The 20957-nt window shown below is 43.2% G+C and overlaps 1 protein-coding gene across 2 annotated transcripts in view; it reads right to left on the bottom strand.

Moving 5' to 3' along the window:
• SLC44A1 (solute carrier family 44 member 1) overlaps positions 1-20957 on the bottom strand; it is a 128965-nt gene that overhangs the window by 63282 nt on the left and 44726 nt on the right. For both annotated transcript variants that reach the window (XM_038769503.1, XM_038769502.1), the window contains exons 3-4: positions 13176-13318; positions 4807-4943 (exon numbers count right to left, since the gene is read on the bottom strand). In XM_038769503.1, the coding sequence (XP_038625431.1) occupies positions 4807-4943; positions 13176-13318 (280 nt within the window). The remainder of the gene's footprint in view (positions 1-4806; positions 4944-13175; positions 13319-20957) is intronic.

The raw sequence follows: 20957 nt of genomic DNA, 5'->3' as shown, positions 1-20957 counted from the left end.
AGGGTGGTGTCTTCTGGGCCAAGAGAATCTTTTCAGCTGAAGCTTACAGATTATGTTATTTCTTAAATCTGCCCTGTGCCAAACAAACCCGGTGGATACAAGACCATCACATCAGACAGTTCCTGTCCCACATGGGGCTCACAACATAAGAGGAGGAAAAGCAGCCATTTTACATGTGTGGAATCTAAAACATAGATGGGTTAAGTCTAGTCTAAAAGCTCTCACTAGACTGAAAGACCTCATTATCGGCAGGGAACATATCTGCTACTTCTGTTATTCTGTACTCTCCCAAGCGCTTAGTGAGTGCCCTGCACATAGTAAGGGCTCAATAAATACGACTAAGTCAATCAAACATAATTATTGAGCACTTGCTATGAGCGGAGCACTGGACTAAGCGCTGGGGAGAGTACATTATGACAATATAACAGACACAGTCCCTGCCCATAACGAGTTTAGTCTAGATGACTTGCCCCAGTGACTCGGCCAAAGTCACACAGCAGGTCAATGGCACAGCTGGGACTAGAATCCAGGTTTCAATCAATCAACCAATCACTGACATTTACTGAGCGCTTACTGAGTGCAGAGCCCAGTACTAAGCACTTGGCAAAGTACAATACCACAGAGGTGGTAGACATGTTCCCCGCCCAACTTTTACTTGGGGCCTGAGAATGCATGCAACAAATCTGCCATTAAGGTTGGCAAGTTTATGATGTCAAAACTAAATGGACTTTTTGGGTGTCCCCAAAGATTGCAGGTGGGGAGAAAAATCAGGGCTAGTAAGATGGATTTGGGAGTCATCCATCCAGTAACTGAAGCCACGGGAGTAGGTGAGCTATCAGAGGAGTGAGTATTAAATGGCAAGAGTGAGGGCTTCTGAACAGAGTCTTGAGGGGCAAACCAACAGCTAGGGGGTTAGAGATGGAAGAGGAGCCAGCAAGAGAGAAAGAGAGGAAAAATAATAATAGTAATAATAATAACTGTGGCATTTGCTAAGCGCTTACTATGTGCCAGGCCCTATACTAAGCACTGGGAGGGATACAAGCAAATCAGGTGGGACAGTCTCTGTCCCACACGGGGCTCACAGTCTCAATCCCCATTTTACAAATGAGGTAACTGAAGCCCAGAGAAGTGAAGTGACTTGCCCAAGGTCACACAGCAGAAAAGTGGCAGAGCTGGGTTTAGAACTCAGTTCCTTCTGACACCCAGGCCCGGGCTCTATCCACTAGGCCATGCTGCTTCTCAATGACCAGAAAGGTGTGAAGAAAACCAGGAGAAAACTCAGTGAGTAAAACCAAGATCGGATAGCGTTCCCAGGACGAGTGGTCCCTGGTGACAAAGATGGCTGAGAGGTCAAGGGGTATTATGACAGCCTAGGACCATTAGATTTGGAAAGGAGGATGTCAGTGGGGACCTTGGAGAGACAGCTCATTGGAGTGAAGTGAGTAAACACCAGATTATGTAGCACTTTTCTCTCCCAACGTGCTTTCAAATCCATATTTCTGTTTTTGCTTTTACATGGTATTTGCTAAGCCGTTTACTATGTTCCAGGCACTGTAATAAGCACTGGGGAGTGATCCAAGTTAATCAGATTGGCCCCAGTCCATGTCCCACATGGGGCTCACAGTCTTAATCCCCATTTTCCAGATGAGGGACCTGAAGCACAGAGAAGTGAAGTCAGTTGCCCAAGGTCACAGGTGAGTGGTGGAGTCAGAATTGGAACCCTGGTCATTCTGAGTCTAGCCAAGAGGCCACACTGCTTCTCAAGGTTCCCACTGTTCCTCTCAACATCCCTCAGCAGGTAAGCTGAGGAGAGGCAGGTAATGCATGCCTCCCCTGACCCATTTTACAGAGGAGGCTCTCCCAAAGCCCAACCCACACCTCACCACGGTGATGGCGTATAACTAGAAGTAGAAGAAGGCCTGTCAGGGCTAGACCCTATCAGTGGTGAAGCTTTTTTGACCAAAAAAACACCTAGAATATCTGCAAAGTGGACAGGCTTGGCGGTAACCAGCTGACTAGTGGGGGAGGTAAAGACTGCAGCAGCTGCTCACTTTCGGTGCTATGACACAGCACAGTACCTGTCATTTTGAGTCTAAATGGGTCCTGCACGGAAACTCTTGCATGCACTTTGCAGTGTAGTAGTCACGGTATCTATTAAGCACACAGTGTGTGCAAAACACTAAAGTTTTGGGAAAGATCACATAGGTGAGAAGCAGCGTGGCCTACTGGGAAGAGCCTGGGGCCTGTTGCATTCTAACCGCCAGCTCTGCCAACTGCTCGCTGTGTGATGTGTAACCTTGGGCAAGTCACTTCACTTTTCTGAGCCTGTTTCCCTAACTGTAAAATGGGGATTCAATACCTGATCTCCCTCCTACTTAAACTGTGAGCCCCATGTGGGACAGGAACTGTGTCTGACCTAATTAACTTGTACCTATCCCAGTGCTTAGAACAGTACTCAACAATCAGTAAATACTGAACAATTACCAACAAATACCATAAAAATAAAAAAAAATGTGCTGCCCCTTTACTCGCCTACTTACATGTAGCATTTCTTGCCCCAGTGGGAACATGACGGGTGGGGAGGAGAGTATGTAAATGACACTGGGCAAACTACCATTACTATACATTCCCTTGCACAGGTTCTCGTTTTTTGGGGTTTCTTTAAGGCATTCGTTAAACACTTACTATGTGCCAGGCACTATACTGAGCACCGGGGTAGATACAGGTTAATCAGGTTGGACACAGTCCACACCTCATGTAGGGCTCGCAGTCTTAATCCCCATTTTACAGATAAAGGAACCGAAGACTAGAGAAGTGAAGTGACTTGCTTCAAGGTAGCACAACAAACGGGGGAGCTGGGATTTGAACCCAGGTCCTTCTGATTCCCGGACCTGGGCTCTTTCCACTAGACCACAGTGCTTCTTTTCGTTAAGCCTGAATGATATTTGCTGCCTTGTAGCCGTTAGTTAGCTCCGCTTTGCTCTCTTTGTCAGCCTACCAGAGTCTTGAGTATTCCCAAAAAGGTAGCTGGGAAACAAGGAAAAAGAAGGCAGAAAACACTCTAAAAAGCAGTCGAGTTTCTGTTGGTTAGCTAGCTACAGGATTCCAGGGCTGGGTTTGGAGCCGAGACTTGTAAGTGGCTCCATACAGACTAATTCTATCTTTCTGTGTGGCACAATCCCCGTTAATGGGAGGTGACTGCTTAATTTGGGGTTGTCCCTAATATAATCTGGCCCAAACCAGAATCTTCTGAAAAAGTATCTTCAAAATTCCATTTGGTCCAAACTGTTACAAACCTCATCACCGATCTGCATGGAAATCCTAGAGTCCCTGTGTATTTACCAGTGAGGGCTCTATTTTGTTCCTCTAAGAATAATGGACAATTCCTTAGGACACTGCACAGAAATAGAATGGAATGGGGTTTATTTTCTCTCCTTCTTAAGCAAAATGAAAACTCTGGACCTTGCATTGTGTGTGGTTTAGTGATATGTGAGCCCATCACACATTCTAGTCCTTTCGAGCTTTCCTTCCTACTCACCTCCTCCACTTCTCAACTCATTCTTGTAATTATTCTACTTACATACATATTTGTTGACTCTCTAGCTTGCTTTATTCCATTTGAAATTTCTATAGAGTCGGAACAGGACTTATCTGTCAAGATTCATTCAATCGTATTTATTGAGTGCTTACTGTGTGCAGAGCACTGTAGTATTCCTTGGTTCCTAGGACAGTGCTATATCAATCAATCAATTAATCGTATTTATTGAGCGCTTACTGTGTGCAGAGCACTGTACTAAGCGCTTGGGAAGTACAAGTTGGCAACATAATTATAATTGGCAATATTATTGCAATACAATATGGTTTTTGTTAAGTTCTTATTATGTGCCAAGCACTTTTCTAAGCACCAGGTTAGATACAAGGTTATCGGTTTGGACACAGTTCCTGTCCCGCGTGGGGCTCACAGTCTAGATAGGAGGGAATGGGATTTAATGTTCATTTCACAGATGAGGAAACTGAGGCCCAGAGAACTGAAGTGACTTGCCCAAGGTCACACAGCAGACAAGTGTAAGAGCCGGGATTAGAACTCAGGTCCTTTGACTCCCGGGCCCAGGCTCTTTCCACTAAGCCATGCTGCTTCTCTATCGGGTGGGCACTCACTATTCACTGCTGATGGTGATAATAGTGATATCAATAAAGACTGCACGTGTATGGACATTGCAGTCGCATAGATTTTTGCCAAACCTCTTCCATCAAGAAAACAAAGGTGGGGAAATCACTTAGCGGAAGACTAGCGGGGAGGGAAGGGGGACAGAGAGGAGGGAATACTGTGGAACTAGATGGGAGTGGAGACACCTCAGAATTGTGGCATTTGTTAAGCATTTACTACCATTCTTATATTCGTGAAGTACCAACTATTTGCCCGGCACAGCACTAAGAGCTGGGGTTGATACAATATGAGCAGACTGAACCCAGGCCCTGTATGATCTTTGCGAGGCGTGGAGTTTGGAGGAAGTAACTAAAGCTAAGGAGGCCACTGAAGGCACTTAAGATGAGGTGGGTTTGGAGTAGAGTTATGGGACCTGGGAGAGTGGGGAACTGCACAAATGACGACAACAACCACTCCCCGGTTTTCTCGTAAATTTTCCATGAAAGAATCTCGAAATTACCTGCAGGTCTTGTTCCGGTAGAGGCTAGCTTGCTTTACTTTAGCTTGTACAGGAAATGAAATATCAAAATCCCAACACACAACATTTGACAGTGTGAGTGAGGAGGGAGGGGCAGGGTCTGTAAACTCTAATGCCTCACCGTTGATTTCTGCAAACCTCTGCACATCAGCCAGGGTTTTCAGCTCTTTCCTTGGACAAGCTGCCACACACAGAGCAATAGATTTGATTTTCTGGTGTGTTAAATCCAGATTGCAGGGATCCAAAAAGAATACATACCTAAAAATAAGGGAAAACAGTCGGATCATTATTTCCAGAAATTAATAGGATTTACAGAAGTGCGCATTTTGGTTTGCCTGTGTTTTCTCCAAGCCATTTCGTGAAGAGCCTCATTTTTCCCTCTACATTGTAAGCTCACTGTGGGCAGGGAACGCATCTGCCAATTTTGTTGCATTATACTCTCCCAAGTGCTTAGTACGGTGGTCTGCACATAGTAAATGCTCAATAAATACCACTGATTGATTACTTCCTATTAAGAGAAATCTTTGATATCAATCAATCGTATTTATTAAGCGCTGTGTGCAGAGCACTGTACTAAGCGCTTTGACATGTACTTCTACACCGTATTTCACTCATTTCTCAGTATATAAGGGTTGTAGGTTGAACAAAATTTACAACACAAGGGCTGACCAGAAGCGTTAGAGTACTTTCAGCCCAACAGCCACAATTCTTCTAAGCATTGACTCTGGTGTATGTTGTTCACTCATCAGAAGCCAAACTGAAGAGGGTGGGCAACTTTTTGATGCTTCTACATTTAAAGGGAAAGACTAAATGGTTAGGCTATGGCATTTCCCAAATGGAAATGGGCTAGTTACTCTTTGGGAAGGTAACTGAGGTACAGGATCCATCATCTTCATGGTCTGAGGAAGGTAAAACATGGAAGGCAGTGTGGCCTGGTGAAAAGAGCCCAGGCCTGGGAGTCAGAGGACCTGCGTTCTCATCCTGGCTCTGCCACATGTCTGCTGGGTGACCTTGGACAAGTTGTTTAACTTCTCTGGGCCTCAGTTACCTCATCTGTAAAACAGGGATTAAGAGTGTGAGCCCCATGTGGGACAGGGACTGTGTCCAACTTGATTATAAATATAATAGTATATAATCGTATTAATCATATATAATCGTAATCATAACCGTATATAATCGTATATAAATATATGATTGATTCAATCATATTTATTGAGCGCTTACTGTGTGCAGAGCACTGTACTAAGCGCTTGGGAAGTACAAGTTGGCAACATATAGAGACGGTCCCTACCCAACAGTGGGCTCACAGTCTAGAAGGGGGAGACAGAGAACAAAACATATTAACAAAATAAAATAAGTAGAATAGAGGGTAAGCTGGGATCTACAGGCTGTGTAAGGAGGAGAGAACTGGCTGGGAATCTTTAAGTTCCTTCACTCAGTCATATTTATTGAGCACTTCCTTTGTGCACAGCACCGTACTAAGCGCTTAGGAGAGTACACTACAACAATAAACAGATACATTCCCTGCACACAGAGAGCTTACAGTCAAGGTTAAGTAGTTTCCGTTTGATGAGGAGGAAAACGGGCAGCCAGTGGAAGTTTTTAAGGGAGTGGGGTGACGGGTGCTGAACAATGATTTCGGAAAACTGATGTGGGCGGCAGAATGGAGGCTACAGTCAAGAGATGAGAGGCTGCAGGAGGCGAGTTGAGGGAGGTGGCTGATGCAGGCCAGAATGAGTAGCCACCCACCTGTACAAGTTATGCTCCATAAAGGAGAAGTCCTTATTATTCCCATATATCCAAGCGGAAAATGATTAATCCTCTGAATTTCTTATACAATATTTTCTGATCAATGTTACTGCTCAAATATTCTGCAAACCAATGATACACTGAAATGAGAAAAATGAAAACTTGAAACCCTCAGGGTTCGCTTCATTTTCCAGGAATCTATTTTTGTTGTTGGGTTTTTTTTTTTGTGGTGTTTGTTATGTGCTTACTATGCACCAGGCACTCTACTAAGTGCTGTGATAGACAGAAGCTAATCAGGTTGGATACAATCCGTGTCCCAAGTGGAGCTCAAAGTCTTCATCCCCATTTTACAAGTGAGAGAACTGAAGCACAGAGAAGTTAAGGAACTTGCCCAAGGTCACACAGCAGACAGCAAGTGGCGGAGCCAGGTTTAGATCCTACTGACCCCCAGGCCCGTGCTCTATCCTTTAGGCCATGCTGCTTTCTAACTTCATTAGGTGGGGGAGAAAACTAAATTGGAAAATGTTTCTCAGAAGACCAGAAGGTGGAAACAAGTAGGAAAATTCATTGATATGTGTCTTGAATTTACAGTTTCAATAATAACTTCCATATGGTATAGTTTACATGTGAGAAGTCTTCAAAACGTGCTGAATCTTACTGAAAGATTAGCACGGAATATTGGTGAAACTCGGTAGCAAATATAGCTCTGGTTTGATTTAGGACCAGTTATTTACGATTGAAACGGTGAAAACCAAAGCCTGTTTTGAGAATGTCAATTACATAATAACACAGTACTGTACATTGAAACTTAAGCCTCATGCTCTTTAATCTTTACTTGATATTTATCACTAAATTTCCTAAGTCATGATTAAGATGTACAAAGATTTGTATTTTTCATGGTGCATTGTTAACTTAGTCTTTATACAGCAACGACAATCATATGCGTACCCGTACCTATGTGAACTTCCTAATTACAATTTGTAATTAGTGTTTACTGTCTACTTCTTTAAGTGCACCCTAAATATCCTGTTTTGAATTTTATTAAAAATTTTAAAGCTTAAATTCCTATATTTTTGATAAGACAAATAGTGTGAGCACTTTCTTCAAACAGTGAATGATTCACCGACATTCCATCACAAGGCACAATCGATATTGAACCGAGGACTCAAAATCCCACTAGGGAATATTGTCATTATCAACTGTATTCATTGATCCTACTATAAGCAAAGAATGACAGAACGTGCAAAGCTCATTAAGTGAACTACTGATATCATCCCAATGCATTTAGAAGTTAGTCCGAGACTAATAGCCAGCTGATTTAATTAAATATGCTACAAAAACAAATTTCAGAGACAAGCAAGTCATCTCCATGCTATATGATATTCGCTTCAAAGGGAGAACATGTCAATATGACTCCCTCTAAACCATAAGCTCATTGTGGGTAAGGGAATGTGTCTGTTATACAGTACTCTCCCAAGCACTTAGAACAGTGCTTTGCTTGTAATGTGTTCAATAAATATGATTGAACAAATGAATGAATAAAGGAGAAATTAAATGAGCCTACTTTGGCAAGCCTTAGGAAGGCAATAGCTCAGAAGGTTAGATGGGTTGTCATTAAGAAAGGATGGAACAAAGTAAATCTGCTCCCACAGATTATCGTCCCACTTGACTGTCTCCTAAACATCTTAAGTGAACAAGAGTAACTCCAGTGACTAGAGTCCCTAGGAGTGGTATTCTACCACAGGATGGAATGTGATGGGCCTCTGGATCTGTAATTTATTCATTTATATTAATGTCTGTCTCCCCCTCTAGACTGTAAGCTCACTGTGGGCAGGCATTGTGACTGTTTATTGTTAGACTGTCCTCTCCCAGATGCTCAGTACAGTGCTCTGTCCACAGTAAGTGCTCAATACCTACAATTGACTGACTGACTTTTGGCCTGGATTCAATTTTGTCCAGCCAAGCCACAATTTACTCCAAGTGGGCACATGATGTATCTTCTCCTCTGCTGTCCTCTCCAAACGTCTGCCTTATCGGGGAGCTTGGTACGTCAAGGTATTGAGACAGGATGGAGCTTTTCCTCCCTTAGGAAGGTCAGGACCCCTCATCTGCTTGTCAGTAGCATTTGCCCACCTGACCTCTATCATGGGAGAGAACCGGGCAGGTACGAGCAATTACCCTAAAGTGGAATTTACTGCTGCTTGTCTTCCAAGTACATATCATGTGTAATGCTCTGATGCTCTACCAACTACATAGGGAAGCAGCATGGGGTAGTGGATAGAGCACAGACATGGGAGTCAGAAGGTCATGGGTCGTGGCTCCACCACTTGTCTGCTATGTGACCTTAGGCAAGTCACTTCACTTCTCTGTGCCTCAGTTACCTCATCTGTAAACTGGAGAATAAGACTGTGAGCCCTTTTCAGGACAGGGACTGTGTCCAACTCCATTCGCTTGTATCCACCCCAGCACTTGGTACAGTGCCTTGCACAAAGTAAGTTCTTAATACTATAATTAGTGCCAGTAGAAATCAACTGGTCTCTGACACTCCCTCTTGAACACAACACAGAGTCTGTGAAGTTTTCTTTGACACAGGATAATACCCTACCCGACAGGATTATGAAGAATAGGTACTAAATTATAGTAGTCTGTGCAAATTCAAAACATTTATCCAAAGCTACACAAAACACTGAAAAATATCATCTTCCAATAGTCTCTCTCAGAGAGTTCTATTTATCAAGAAGGGCTCGCATGGTGTGAGGGAAGAGGCTCTCTGAGAGGGGAAAAAAATGTTCGATCATTCTTTATCAGTCTTTGAAAAGCTAGACCAAGAGTTCCTCGATCGACTAAGGAACAAGAATTTGGGGCATTAGCTTTATATTTTCCCAGTGCTTTCATTTTCTCATATAGGGGGAGGAATGGTTTGGCCAAGGAGGCTTGATAACTCTCTTTGAGAAGAGAAGATTTTAAGCATTTACCGCTTCAGAGAAAAATGTGCCACGTGGGAAAAGATGGATTGTTGCCTGGCACTACTATGCATGCTATTATACTGGATATTCATTCAATTGGATAGGTTTATTGTTTACTTGTACTTTCCCAAACACTTAGTGCAGTGCTCAACAAACAGTAAGTGCTCAATAAATATGCCTGAATGAATGACTATGTGTCCAACATGCCTATTGTTTTTTAGAAAATCAGAAAAAAAGAATAACCATTAACATATTAGCTTCCTTTGAATTAGTCCGACGTTTGGCGCTGGAAATGTTATGGCTCCCAGTTTATTTGGGGGGAAATCTCTCAATCTATTTCTAGCCCAAACCCAAACTAATCCAGCAGATCCCCGGGCTATTAAAGGAGGGACCACAGACCATCCCTGGCTAGGCTATCTTCCTCCATATTATGCAGAGAAGATCAAAACACTGTACTTCCTTTAATGTAATTCTTTTAAAGGCCCTCAATTAGAATAACAACTGGATGGCTGAAGATGAAAGTGTATATCTGAGGCTAACTTTACATAATGAATCTGGGAAATGTATTAGTAGTCAGAAAGATACTTAGGACATGAATTATAAGAATTAATCGTGAATTGAACAAGAATCATATCCCCTAATACGGTAAAGATGATTTATCAGTCCTGGGAGAGAGAATTTATAACTTCCAGAATTCTTTTGGAATCCAAGTGTGGATTAGACCTGCCCCTTGGTCCTTCTCCTTTCTGCTGCCCAATGACTCAACTCTGGCACTGCATTATCTACAGGTCATTCATGAATTCTCTACCTCCCTTCCAATAGCACATAATTGAGCATTGTATGTTGCCTCTGGCTCCTGAGGGCCCCCAAGCCTATTTCTATGGAAATATGATGCTTGAGAAGCACTTAAGAGAAGAATAAAAGGAAATACTGATTTGTGCACAACCTGGATTCTCCTTTCAATCTCCTAAAGCAAAAATACCTCAGCGAGAGATATCAGTAAAGTTTTCAGCACAGCCAGGAAATCGGATACCATGTCCTGGGTGAGGAGTTTCCATTCCAAAGAAATATGGGGGTGTCCCATATAAAGCACTATGGCTTTATCTAGGACCCATTTCAACTATACTGACTTGTGTGTTGGTTTGTTACTTGTTATTTTCCTAATACCCCTAGTTACCTAGAGTAAACTCAAAAACATTGCTCTAAATGGGAATTATAAGGCACGGCTTCCCTACAGCCATTGAGAGTGACAATAGAATCTGTGAGATCATCTGGGCTTCTTCAACTCCTATGTCAAAGCTGCTTTCCATTTTATGTAATTAGAAAACAACACTACCTCAACAAAATGCTATATTTCAATTTTCTATGATTGAAGAGGATCCATTGAGTTTAACACCACATGGATTGACTTTTGTTCATCATACTTTCCCCCTAATTGGGATGTGGCAAGATCTTGTCCCAAACTTAAAGTATGCTGCTTACGTATTAAGGACAGCTTGAATTTTAGAAATCGGTTTAATTGGAATGGTTTTTCACTCCCAAAATGGGACAGAGTAGTCTTGAAGGAGGCCAGATTCATAGAAAAACAGAAGCAAGGTTTCAAGGTTTAAAATTCTCCCTGCAAAAATCCAAAGCCAAAGTTACTTAGATTTGAAATCAAACATTAAGCACTACAAGGGAATATGACACTGTTTTCTCAAAGTGGACAGGAATCAATCAATGGTGTCTACTGAGCTCTTATTCTGTGCAAAACACTGTACTAAATGCTTGGGAGAATACAACAGAGTTAGCAGACACATTCCCTGCTCATCACAAGCTTAGTCTAGAGGGGGAGACAGACATTAACATAGATAAGTAATTTATAATATGTAATTTAAAGATATGTCCTTAAGTTCTGTGGGGTTGAGGATGAGGCGAATATCAAATGCCCAAAGGTCACAGACCCAAGGGCATAGGTCAATGCAGAAGGGAAAGGGAATCGGGGAGAAGAGGGCTTAATCGGGGAAGGCCTCTTGGAGATGTGACCTTAATAAAGCTTTGAAGGTGGGGAGAGTGGTATTCTGGCATTTATGGAAAGGAAGGGGGCTCCGGGCTAGGGGGAGGACATGGAAAAGGGGTCGGCGCCAAGGTAGACAAGATGGGGACACAGTGAGTAAGACAGCATTCGAGGAGCTAAGTGTGCAGACTGGGCTGTGGTAGGATATCAGTGAGGTGAGGTAGGATGGGGTGAACTGATTGAGTGCTTTGAAGCTGATGGGAAGAAGTTTCTGGTAAACCGATGGCAATGAGTAACAGATGGTAACAGATGGGCTTAGCGATAGTTCAGAAAGCCCCATATCCATATCATGACGGCCCCAAACAAACGATGACAAACTAGAAGTAAATAAGGTAAATGTTTTAACTCTGAGCTTAGAATCTCAGGAGGGAAGAACGTAGGTTTCAGGTCTGGGTTTTGGTTTTTTGACAAAGCTCCTTTGAAGATTCAAGTGATACTGAAGCTTTAACCAATAGGTGACAGCATGAATGCTATGAAAAAGAATGGTGGGGGGCAGGAAGGCGGGGGAATTAGGTTTACTTGATAATCTGAACAAATACCACACAATTGGAATTAGAGGCACTTGAGATGTGAACTAGGATCATTAATAAAAATAGGATCACGTGCCATCTTTTCTCCAGCAATCTTGAAAAAAGTTCAAAATGACCAATACCATTATAGGGGGATGGAGATGTGAAAAGTCAGAGATTTTATGGAACCTACTACTTGGATAAAAAGAATCTAAGACAGTTCAAAGCCTAAACCACAAAATACATGTACTACAAAAAGTGCAGCCTCTATGAGCAATCCAAAATGTTTCTCTGTTATTTTTACATGCTTCTCAATCCCCTATTTATCCCCAAGTATCAAAATGAGGGATGTGCATTCTGCCCAGCCCTGTAAAATAAATGACTGATGAGAATCTGGGAAGAGTGTGTGAGGATTGATGTTCTAAGACCATACAAATATCTTTAAAGGGCATAGATTAACAGCTCAAATGCATATTTGTTTGCCAGTCAGTTTGTTTTGCTTAGTGGAAGCTCTTTACAGGCATTCATTCATTCAATCATATTTATTGAGCGCCTACTGTGTACAGAGCACTTTACTAAGCACTTGAGAGAATACAATACAATAATAAACAGACACACAACAAACTGACAATCTGGCTGGGTGGAGACAGATGTCAATACAAATAAATAAATGACAGATATGTACCTAAGTGCTGTGGGGCTGGGAGGTGGGAAATGAACCAAGGGAGCAAGTCAGGGAGCTGCAGAAGGGAGTGATAGAAGAGGAAAAGAAGGGCTTTGTGGTTCAGTAAGGCTTTGAAGAGTGGGGAGAGTAACTGTTGGATCAGAGGAGGGATGTGGGAGATGGGTCAGTGGTGAGATAAGTGAGAATGAGGCACAGTGAGAAGGTTAGCACTGAAGGAGGGAAGTGTGCGGGCTGGGTTGCAAAGTGAGGTGAGGTAGGAGTGGGCAGGGAAAGTGTACACTAGTTCTGTTGTATTGTGCTCTCCCAAGCGCTTAGTTCAGTGCTCTGCCCATAGTAAGTGCTCAAAAAATACCATTGATTGACTGACTGGAAGCATGAGCTGTTTCCAGGGAAAGGAAGCACCATTTAAAAAATATCAGGATTCACTCAATGACAGTCTTTTCCCTCTGAGCATGAGTGTCAGGGAGCCATCTCTATAAAAGCAACTACATTTTCAGCATTTCCCATCTGCAATCATTAACTCACTTTCGATGGGTGTGGTCAAGGCCGCTGTTGGGTAAATCTTCCACTTTTGCATTCTTCTGCCCACAGATATTTCCATAGCTGTCATATCCTGACACCAGTCTTGCTGCGGCTCCAGTTGCTATGGAGAAGCCACAAATACATCCCTAGGAAAAGAAAGAGAAAAACAGCCATTTCAATCCCCAACATTTTACAACCTGTTAAAACAATGCCCTTCTATCAGCTCTGGGAGAACAATGGGCTATCTTTCATGGTTTTGTGCCACAGATTTGGTACTGATGATCTGCTGTACGTTTGCTTATGAAGTTTTGTATTCTAGCCACTGTTCTGTTAATGAAAATTAAATTGGTCTGGCCTTAAAGGACCCCTGAGGACTACTGTTTAACCCCATCAAAAAGCCAAACTGGTCACTTTGTATTTGAGATGGTCTTTATATTTTAACATAACTCAACTGTGTGACAATCTAAACAATGGCAAAGTCAAAAATAGAACATCTCCTTCCCTCCCCCCAGCCCCACCCCCACCACCCACTCCCCACCAAAAAAAGAAAAAAAATCCACCCAGGCCTGAGTATGCTTAGCTATCTTGAGTCTTGGAGCTTCCTTTTTTTTTCTTGGACTTGTTAATTGCTTACAATGGGCTAGGCATTGTACTAAGTGTTGGGATAGATACAAGTTACTCCAGTTGTAACATAGTCCACGTGGCACATGGGGCTCACAGTCCTAATCCCCACTGTACAAATGAGGTAACTGAGGCACAGAGAATCAAGTGACTTGTCCAAGGTCACACAGTAGACAGGTGGCAGAGCTGGGATTATTGCAGGCCCGTGCTCTATCCACTAGGCCACGCTACTCCTCAAACCTCAGCAAGCATTCCCTTCCAGTAATACATTTTCAGGTAGGATTGGGAGTTGTGCCATGCATAGGCAAAAGCTTTAGGATTGTATGCAGTTTCAAAGGTCACTTCAATAAATACAAATATTCATTAGCACAGAATGCAAAGTAAATACTGGAATTCATGGGGAAGTGCCCCCAGACACCCTGGCTCTACCAGAATGTGGGTTTTTACCCTGCCTTTTGGCTGGAAGGCTTTTAGGGACTATTTATTCATTAACACGGGCCTGCTTGGATAGTGTACTTTGGTGTCAGAAGAACACATTTAGATGGTGTCAAAACAGGTGAGTGCTACAGGATGAGTTTTCCAAGAACACAATCCCCACATTACAAGAGAACTGGATCTAACTGCTTAGTCAGGTACTAAGTTACCAAAGCACGGTAACACAGATCTAAATTCAAAGCATAGATACTTGTGATGAGAAGGTGAAAAGGAGGGGAGGTGACTGCCTTGTTATTAATAAATTGCTTCTATTTGGAAAGTTGATGAGACCCTCTGTTACACAGGAGGCTTAAAAAGTGCACAAAGGAGCTTGCAATTCAGAGTTCGCCTTTTACAAACTTTTATTAGGCCAGAGAATGAAGTCAATTTGGAACAGCGACGAGAAGTTAGTAATAATAATAATTATGTTATTTGTTAAGCGCTTACTACGTGCCAAGCACAGTTCTAAGCACTGGAGTAGATACAAGGTAATCAAGTCGTCCCAAGTGGGGTTCACAGTTTTAATCCCCATTTTACAGATAACAGGCACAGAGAAGTTAAGTTACTTCCCCAAGGTGTCACAGCAGACAAGTGGCGGGGCAGGATCCTAATTACCGGAAAGACCCACTTCTCATTTTGAGTTTGGGGGTTGACCTTGGGGTGGGGCGTTGGAGGGACTAAAGTGGGTGAAGTAGAAGGGGGTGGGGGAAGAAGAGGGAAAAGAAACAGGGAGAAAGAGGGGAACGGCAGAGAGAGACGGGGAGGAAGAGGAAAGAAAAGTGCTCCTCCACTGCCGCTTTTTGATCTTTGCCAGGCCCACGGGTGGCTTGGGGGAGAAGGAACAGAAGGTGGCACTCTGAGGCTGCCATTGTGGGGGGTGCTATGGGCACATCTGATTAAAAGTGACAGTTGCTCTCACTCCTGCTCCAAATTCCTGTGGGGAACGGGGACGACCACCTGCCTGCCTCCCTGATGGAGTGTTCAACAGAAAGGAATCAAATGCCATTTGCATCTTGGCTTTTTTGTTTTTTAAAAGCCATGATAACAGCGCTTTGGATCCTCTATTTTTTTTCTGAAAAAAATGGAACCCACCTCCTCCAAAAATCCCAATGTGGGTTCCGTTTTATTCACAAAGTGAACTAAAGAGGGGCCAAAGCTCATTCCACATTTCTTTATTCGGTGGCTCCACATAATCCATGCCAAATCCCTTCCCATCTGGTCAATAACTCTACGATAATCACCACACCACATTCATGGCTTGGGAGGTGATATCCTCCCAAACACTTGCATTGTTCTCCACAGCAAGCTTGATATCCTTCCAAAAATTACTGAGGCTAGAAGCAGTCTCGCTGTTGCTTTAAAAGTTTGGTGGCTATAATATGCCTCAAAACTTGTAATAACAATAATAAGGATAATAATTGTAGCCTCGGCTAAGTGTTCACTATGGGCCAAGCACTGTACTAAGCACTGGGGCAGATACAATCAATGCAGACTCAAGACAGTCCCTAGTCCACATAGTGTTTGATGAAGATGGTGTTTGGAGGGAGGAGGACAATTTTAACATGTGGCCTAAAGTCACCGAGGGGCCTGGTCAAGGAGCAGAAGACCCTAGTGGACAAGGTAACCTGCCTTCAGTTCCTACTGTCTTCACTCAAGGCAAACCTCATAGGCCTTTCTCCTCGGGTCTGGATCTTGATAGGTGATAATTATCTAATAACAATAATAATAATAATAATAATAATGACATTTGTTAATAAGCACTTACTATATGCCTAGCACTGTCCTAAGCACTGGGGTAGATACAAGGTCATCAGGTTGTCCCACGTGGGACTCACAGTCTTAATCCCCATTTTACAGATGAGGTAATTGAGGCACAGAGACGTGAAGTGACTTGCCCAAGGTCACATGGCAGACAAGTGGCAGAGCCGGGATTAGAACCCCGACCTTCTGACTCCCAGGTCCGTGTTCTTGCCACTAGGCCATGCCGCTTCTCTTATTTCTGCCTCCTGGCCCCATCAATGGGGAATGGCTGAGCCATCCGTTTTTTTGTTGGTTTCTTTTGTGGTTTTTTAAGGGTATTTATTAAGCACTTACCATGTGACCGGGCACTGTGCTAAGAGCTGGGGTGGATACAAGCAAATTGGGTCAGACGCAGTCCCCGTCCCACATGGGGCTCCCAGTCTTAATCTCCATTTTCCAGATGAGGGAACTGAGGCCCAAATTAGTGAAGTGACTTGCCCAAGGCCAGACAGTAGACAAGTGGTGGAGCTGGGATAAGAACTCAGGTCCTTCGGTCCCCAGATGGCTTCTACCGCTCTTGGCTCCAGGGACTCATCCCCATCTTGGATTTTGGCACTTGATTTCCCAGGTGGTGGCAGTGGCTGGGATGGGCGCACTGTATTGAGGTGAAATCTCTCGACATTCATGGACTCTAGATGTTAGCTTGTTGTGCGCAGGGAATGGGTCTGCTAATTCTGTCATAGTGTATTCTCCCAAGTGCTTAGTACAGTGCCATGCACACAGTCAGCGCTGATTGGACCCAACAAGCGGCTGTCTGTTCCCCCAGACACATGTGTACCTGGGCATTCATTCATTCACTCAAATGTATTTATTGAGCACTTACTGTGTGCAGAGCACTGTACTAAGCGCTTGGGAAAAATACAATACAACAATAGGTGAGATAGGCAAGATCAAGGCACAGTGAGAAGGTTAGCACTAGAGCGAAGTGTGAGGGCTGGGTTGAAGAAAGAGAGAAGCGAGGTTAGGTAGGAGAGTCAAGGTGGTGGACTGCTTCAAAGCTAATGGTGAGGAGTTTTTGTTTGATGCAGAGGTGGATGGGCAACCACTGAAGTATTCTGAAGAGTGGGGTGACATGATCTGAACATTTTTGTAGAAAAATGATATCAGCAGCAAAGTGAAGTATGGACTGAAGTGGAGAGAGGCAGGAGTCTGGGAGGTCAGAAAGGAGGCTGATGCAGTAATCCAGGTGGGATAGGATGAGTGACTGTACTAACGTGGTAGCAGTTTGGATGGAAAGGAAAGGGAGGATTTTAGCCATGTTGTGAAGGTGGGACCAACAGGATTTAGTGATAGATTGAATATGTGGGTTGAATGACAGAGAGGACAGGGAGGAGTCAAGGATAACACCAAGGTTATGGGTTTATGAGATGGGAAGGATGGTGGTGCCACCTACACCTGAGGAGGACAGGGTTTGGGTGGGAAGATAAGGAGCTCTGTTTTGGACATGTTAAGTTTGAGGTGTCTGGGAGAACATCCGAGTAGAGATGTCTTGAAGGCAGGAGATGTCATGAAGGCAGAGAAGGAGAGAGATCAGGGCTGGAGGTGTAGATTTGGATATCATCTGTATACAGATGGAAGTTGAAGCCATTGGAGCAAATGAGTCCTCCAAGGGAGTGGGTATAGAAGGAGATCCAGAACTGAACCTTGAGGGACCCCCACAGTTAAGGGGTGTGAGCAAAGGAGGCGCCCACGAAGGAGACTGAGAATGAACGACCAGAGAGATAAGAGGAGAACCAGGAGAGGACAGAGTCAGTGAAGCCAAGGTTGGATAACGTTTCCAGGAGAAGGGGATGGTCCACAGTGTTGAAGGCAGCTGAGAGGTTGAGGAGGAAGAGGATGGAGTAGAGGCCGTTGGATTTGGCAAGAAGGAGATCATTGGTGACCTCTGAGAGGGTGGTTTCTGTGGAGCGAAGGGGATGGAAGCCAGATTGGAGGGGGTCAAGGAGAGAATTGGGGGAGAGGAATTCGAGACAGTGGGTGCAAACAACTCGCTCAAGGAGTTTGGAGAGGAATGGTAGGAGGGAGATGGGGCGATAAGGGATTGTCTCTGTTGCTGAATTGTAATAATAATAATATTAATGGTATTTATTAAGCGCTTACTATGTGCAAAGCACTGTTCTAAGCACTGGGGAGGTTACAAGGTGATCAGGTTGTCCCACGTGGGGCTCACAATTCCAAGCACTTAGTACAGTGCTCTGCACACAATAAGCACTCAAATACAATTGAATGAATGAATGAAAGGAGCCTTGGGGTCAATGGAGGGTTTTTTTAGGATAGAGACATGGGCATGCTTGAAGCAGTGGGGAAGAAGCCACTGGAGAAGGAATGGTTGAAGATGGCTATTAGGGAGGAAGGGAGAGTTTTCAACAACAATAATAACAACGATGGCATTTGTTAAGTGCTTACTATTGTCAAGTACTGTTCTAAATGCTGAGGTAGTTAAAAGGTCATCAGGTTGGTTACACTCCCTGCTCACATGGGGCTCACAGCCTTAATCCCCATTTCACAGATGAGGGAACTGAGGCCCAGAGAAGTGAAGTGACTTGTCCGAGGTCACAAAGCAGACAACTGGCAGAGCCGGGATTAGAACACAGGTCCCTATACACTAGCCCATGCTGCTTCTCAATATACATACCCATCCCCCATCAGGGCAATCTACATATGTGATTATACATGGACATATTAGGAGAATGACACAATCACATGATTGGAAACGGTACTATCTGTGGGGTGCTGGCCCTAATGCTTGAAGTTTTTAGCAAAATTCACAGATCAATTCTAGGCTATTTCAGAGTGCCATCAGTATGCAAGTGAAATCTTTTACTATTTTCAGTGGCTTTTTGGAAGGTGATCTCGTCAGAATAGCCTGTCAAAATGAATAATAAAATTTCCACCTTTAAAATTATGCCCTTCCAGTGGCATCTTTTGCCTTTGGTTATCTCTATTGGAATGCATGAAGACAAACAGAAAGGAGATGTTTCTTAGGGGAAAAATAATAGGGGAAAACCTATCACATAAAATTTGTATTTATTTCTTGCCTATTTTAACATGGAATGTGGCTCAAGTTCAATGAAAACCTTAATTCTAGGGTTGAGCAACCAACTATAAAGAGCAAGTATTGTTGAACCTGAATGTCTAGATAGGTCATTGGAACAATCAATAGTATTCATTGAGAGCCTATTGTTGCACAGCAATGCACTAAGCACTAAGGAAAATACAACAGAGTTAATAGCTATAGTCCCTGTCCTCAAAGAATTTACAATCTAGTTGGGGAGACAGACACTAAAATAAATTACAGGTAGGGAGAAGAAACAGAGTAGAAATGTACATAAGTACTTATTTCTCATAGTCCAATGGCTTCTTCCCTGCTGCTTTCGTTCCCATGACTTCAACTACCATCTCTATGAGGATGATTCCAAATCTGTATCTCCAACCCTGATCCTTCTCCTTCACTGCGGTCTCATATTTTCTCCAGACTTCAGGATATCTCTACTTGGTTGACCCGCTGACACTTCAGACTTAACATGTCCAAAACAGAACTCCTCGCCTTCCTGCCCAAACCCTGTCTTCCCCATCTTGGAGCGACACTAAGTATTCTTTTAAAATCATATTAAGCATTCACAGTGTACTAGGACCTCATCATCTTGTATTGAAAAACAGTCTCTGCAAGAAGCTTACATTTTAGCAGCCAAAACAGATTGAAAACCAGATACTGAAAAAGCGTTTTTGGAAAATGACAATTAAAAAAACAGCAGGAAATCATTTGCTCCTTCCTTCTTTTTCTTCTCTTTCTTTTTGTTTTACTTATTGGGCTGGGGGGCAAAAAGGGGCAAGATGGAAAAGCAGAGGAGGAAAGGAGAGAGGAGAAAGGTGGGGAAGATGAAGGACAGAGCAGAAAGAATCAATCGTATTTATTGAGTGCTTACTGTGTGCAGAGCACTGTACTAAGCGCTTGAGAAGTACAAGTTGGCAACATATAGAGACAGTCCCTACCCAACAGTGGGCTCACAGTCTAGAAAGAATAAATCCTGGGCTATGTTATTAGGTAAGCATAATAAAGTTACAAGAATTAAGACTGATACCGGGCTAAATTCAGGAAGGGGAAGCAGGAAGAAAGGCATTTTAAAAATCATACCTAATTAACAAGATAAAAATGATTACAGGGTTGGGGGGGATGAGGCGGGGGAGGAGTTGCTGAAAAAAAACAGGCCTATTTGTAAGAATGAAAGCGATGTCTGAAGTATTAAAATGAACTACTGAAAGGATTTTAAACTTGACCTTTTAAAGGGAACTAGGAAAAAGAGGATAAATTAATAGCATAAATAGGAAATGATAAAAATCTGATAGAGGAACGCAGAGCCTGCACTGTGTATATAAAAGAAAGTACTTGAATGAAAGGTCACTCCTGGATAATCAAGATAATTAGCTAATGAATTTACTTGTCTACTGGCAAGTGATATTGCCATTTCCCCATTTATTCTCCGCAGATTTATTCCTTAGCATAGAACCTCTACAAAAGACTGCACAGTCCATGTGCTCAGTCAATCGATGGCAGTGATAGTGAAGCAGCATGGCTTAGTGGAAAGAGCATGGGGCTTGGGAGTCAGAGGTTGTGAGTTCTAATCCTGACTCCGCCACTTGTCTGCTGTGTGATCTTAGGGAAGTCACAACTTCTCTGTGCCTCAGTTACCTCATCTGGAAAATGGAGAGTAAGACTGAGGTGGGACAACCTTATTCCCTTGTATCTATCCCAGTGCTCAGAACAGTGCTTGGCACATAGTAAGCGCTTAACAAATACCATTATTATTATTATTATTATTGAGCACTTACTGTCTACAGAGCACTGTACTAAGCGCTTGGGAGAACACAGTATAAGTATGGTAGACACGT

Source organism: Tachyglossus aculeatus, chromosome X4 (assembly GCF_015852505.1).
Source record: "Tachyglossus aculeatus isolate mTacAcu1 chromosome X4, mTacAcu1.pri, whole genome shotgun sequence".
NCBI classification, from domain to species: Eukaryota; Metazoa; Chordata; class Mammalia; order Monotremata; family Tachyglossidae; genus Tachyglossus; species Tachyglossus aculeatus.
This window is presented reverse-complemented; position numbering and strand designations above follow the sequence as displayed.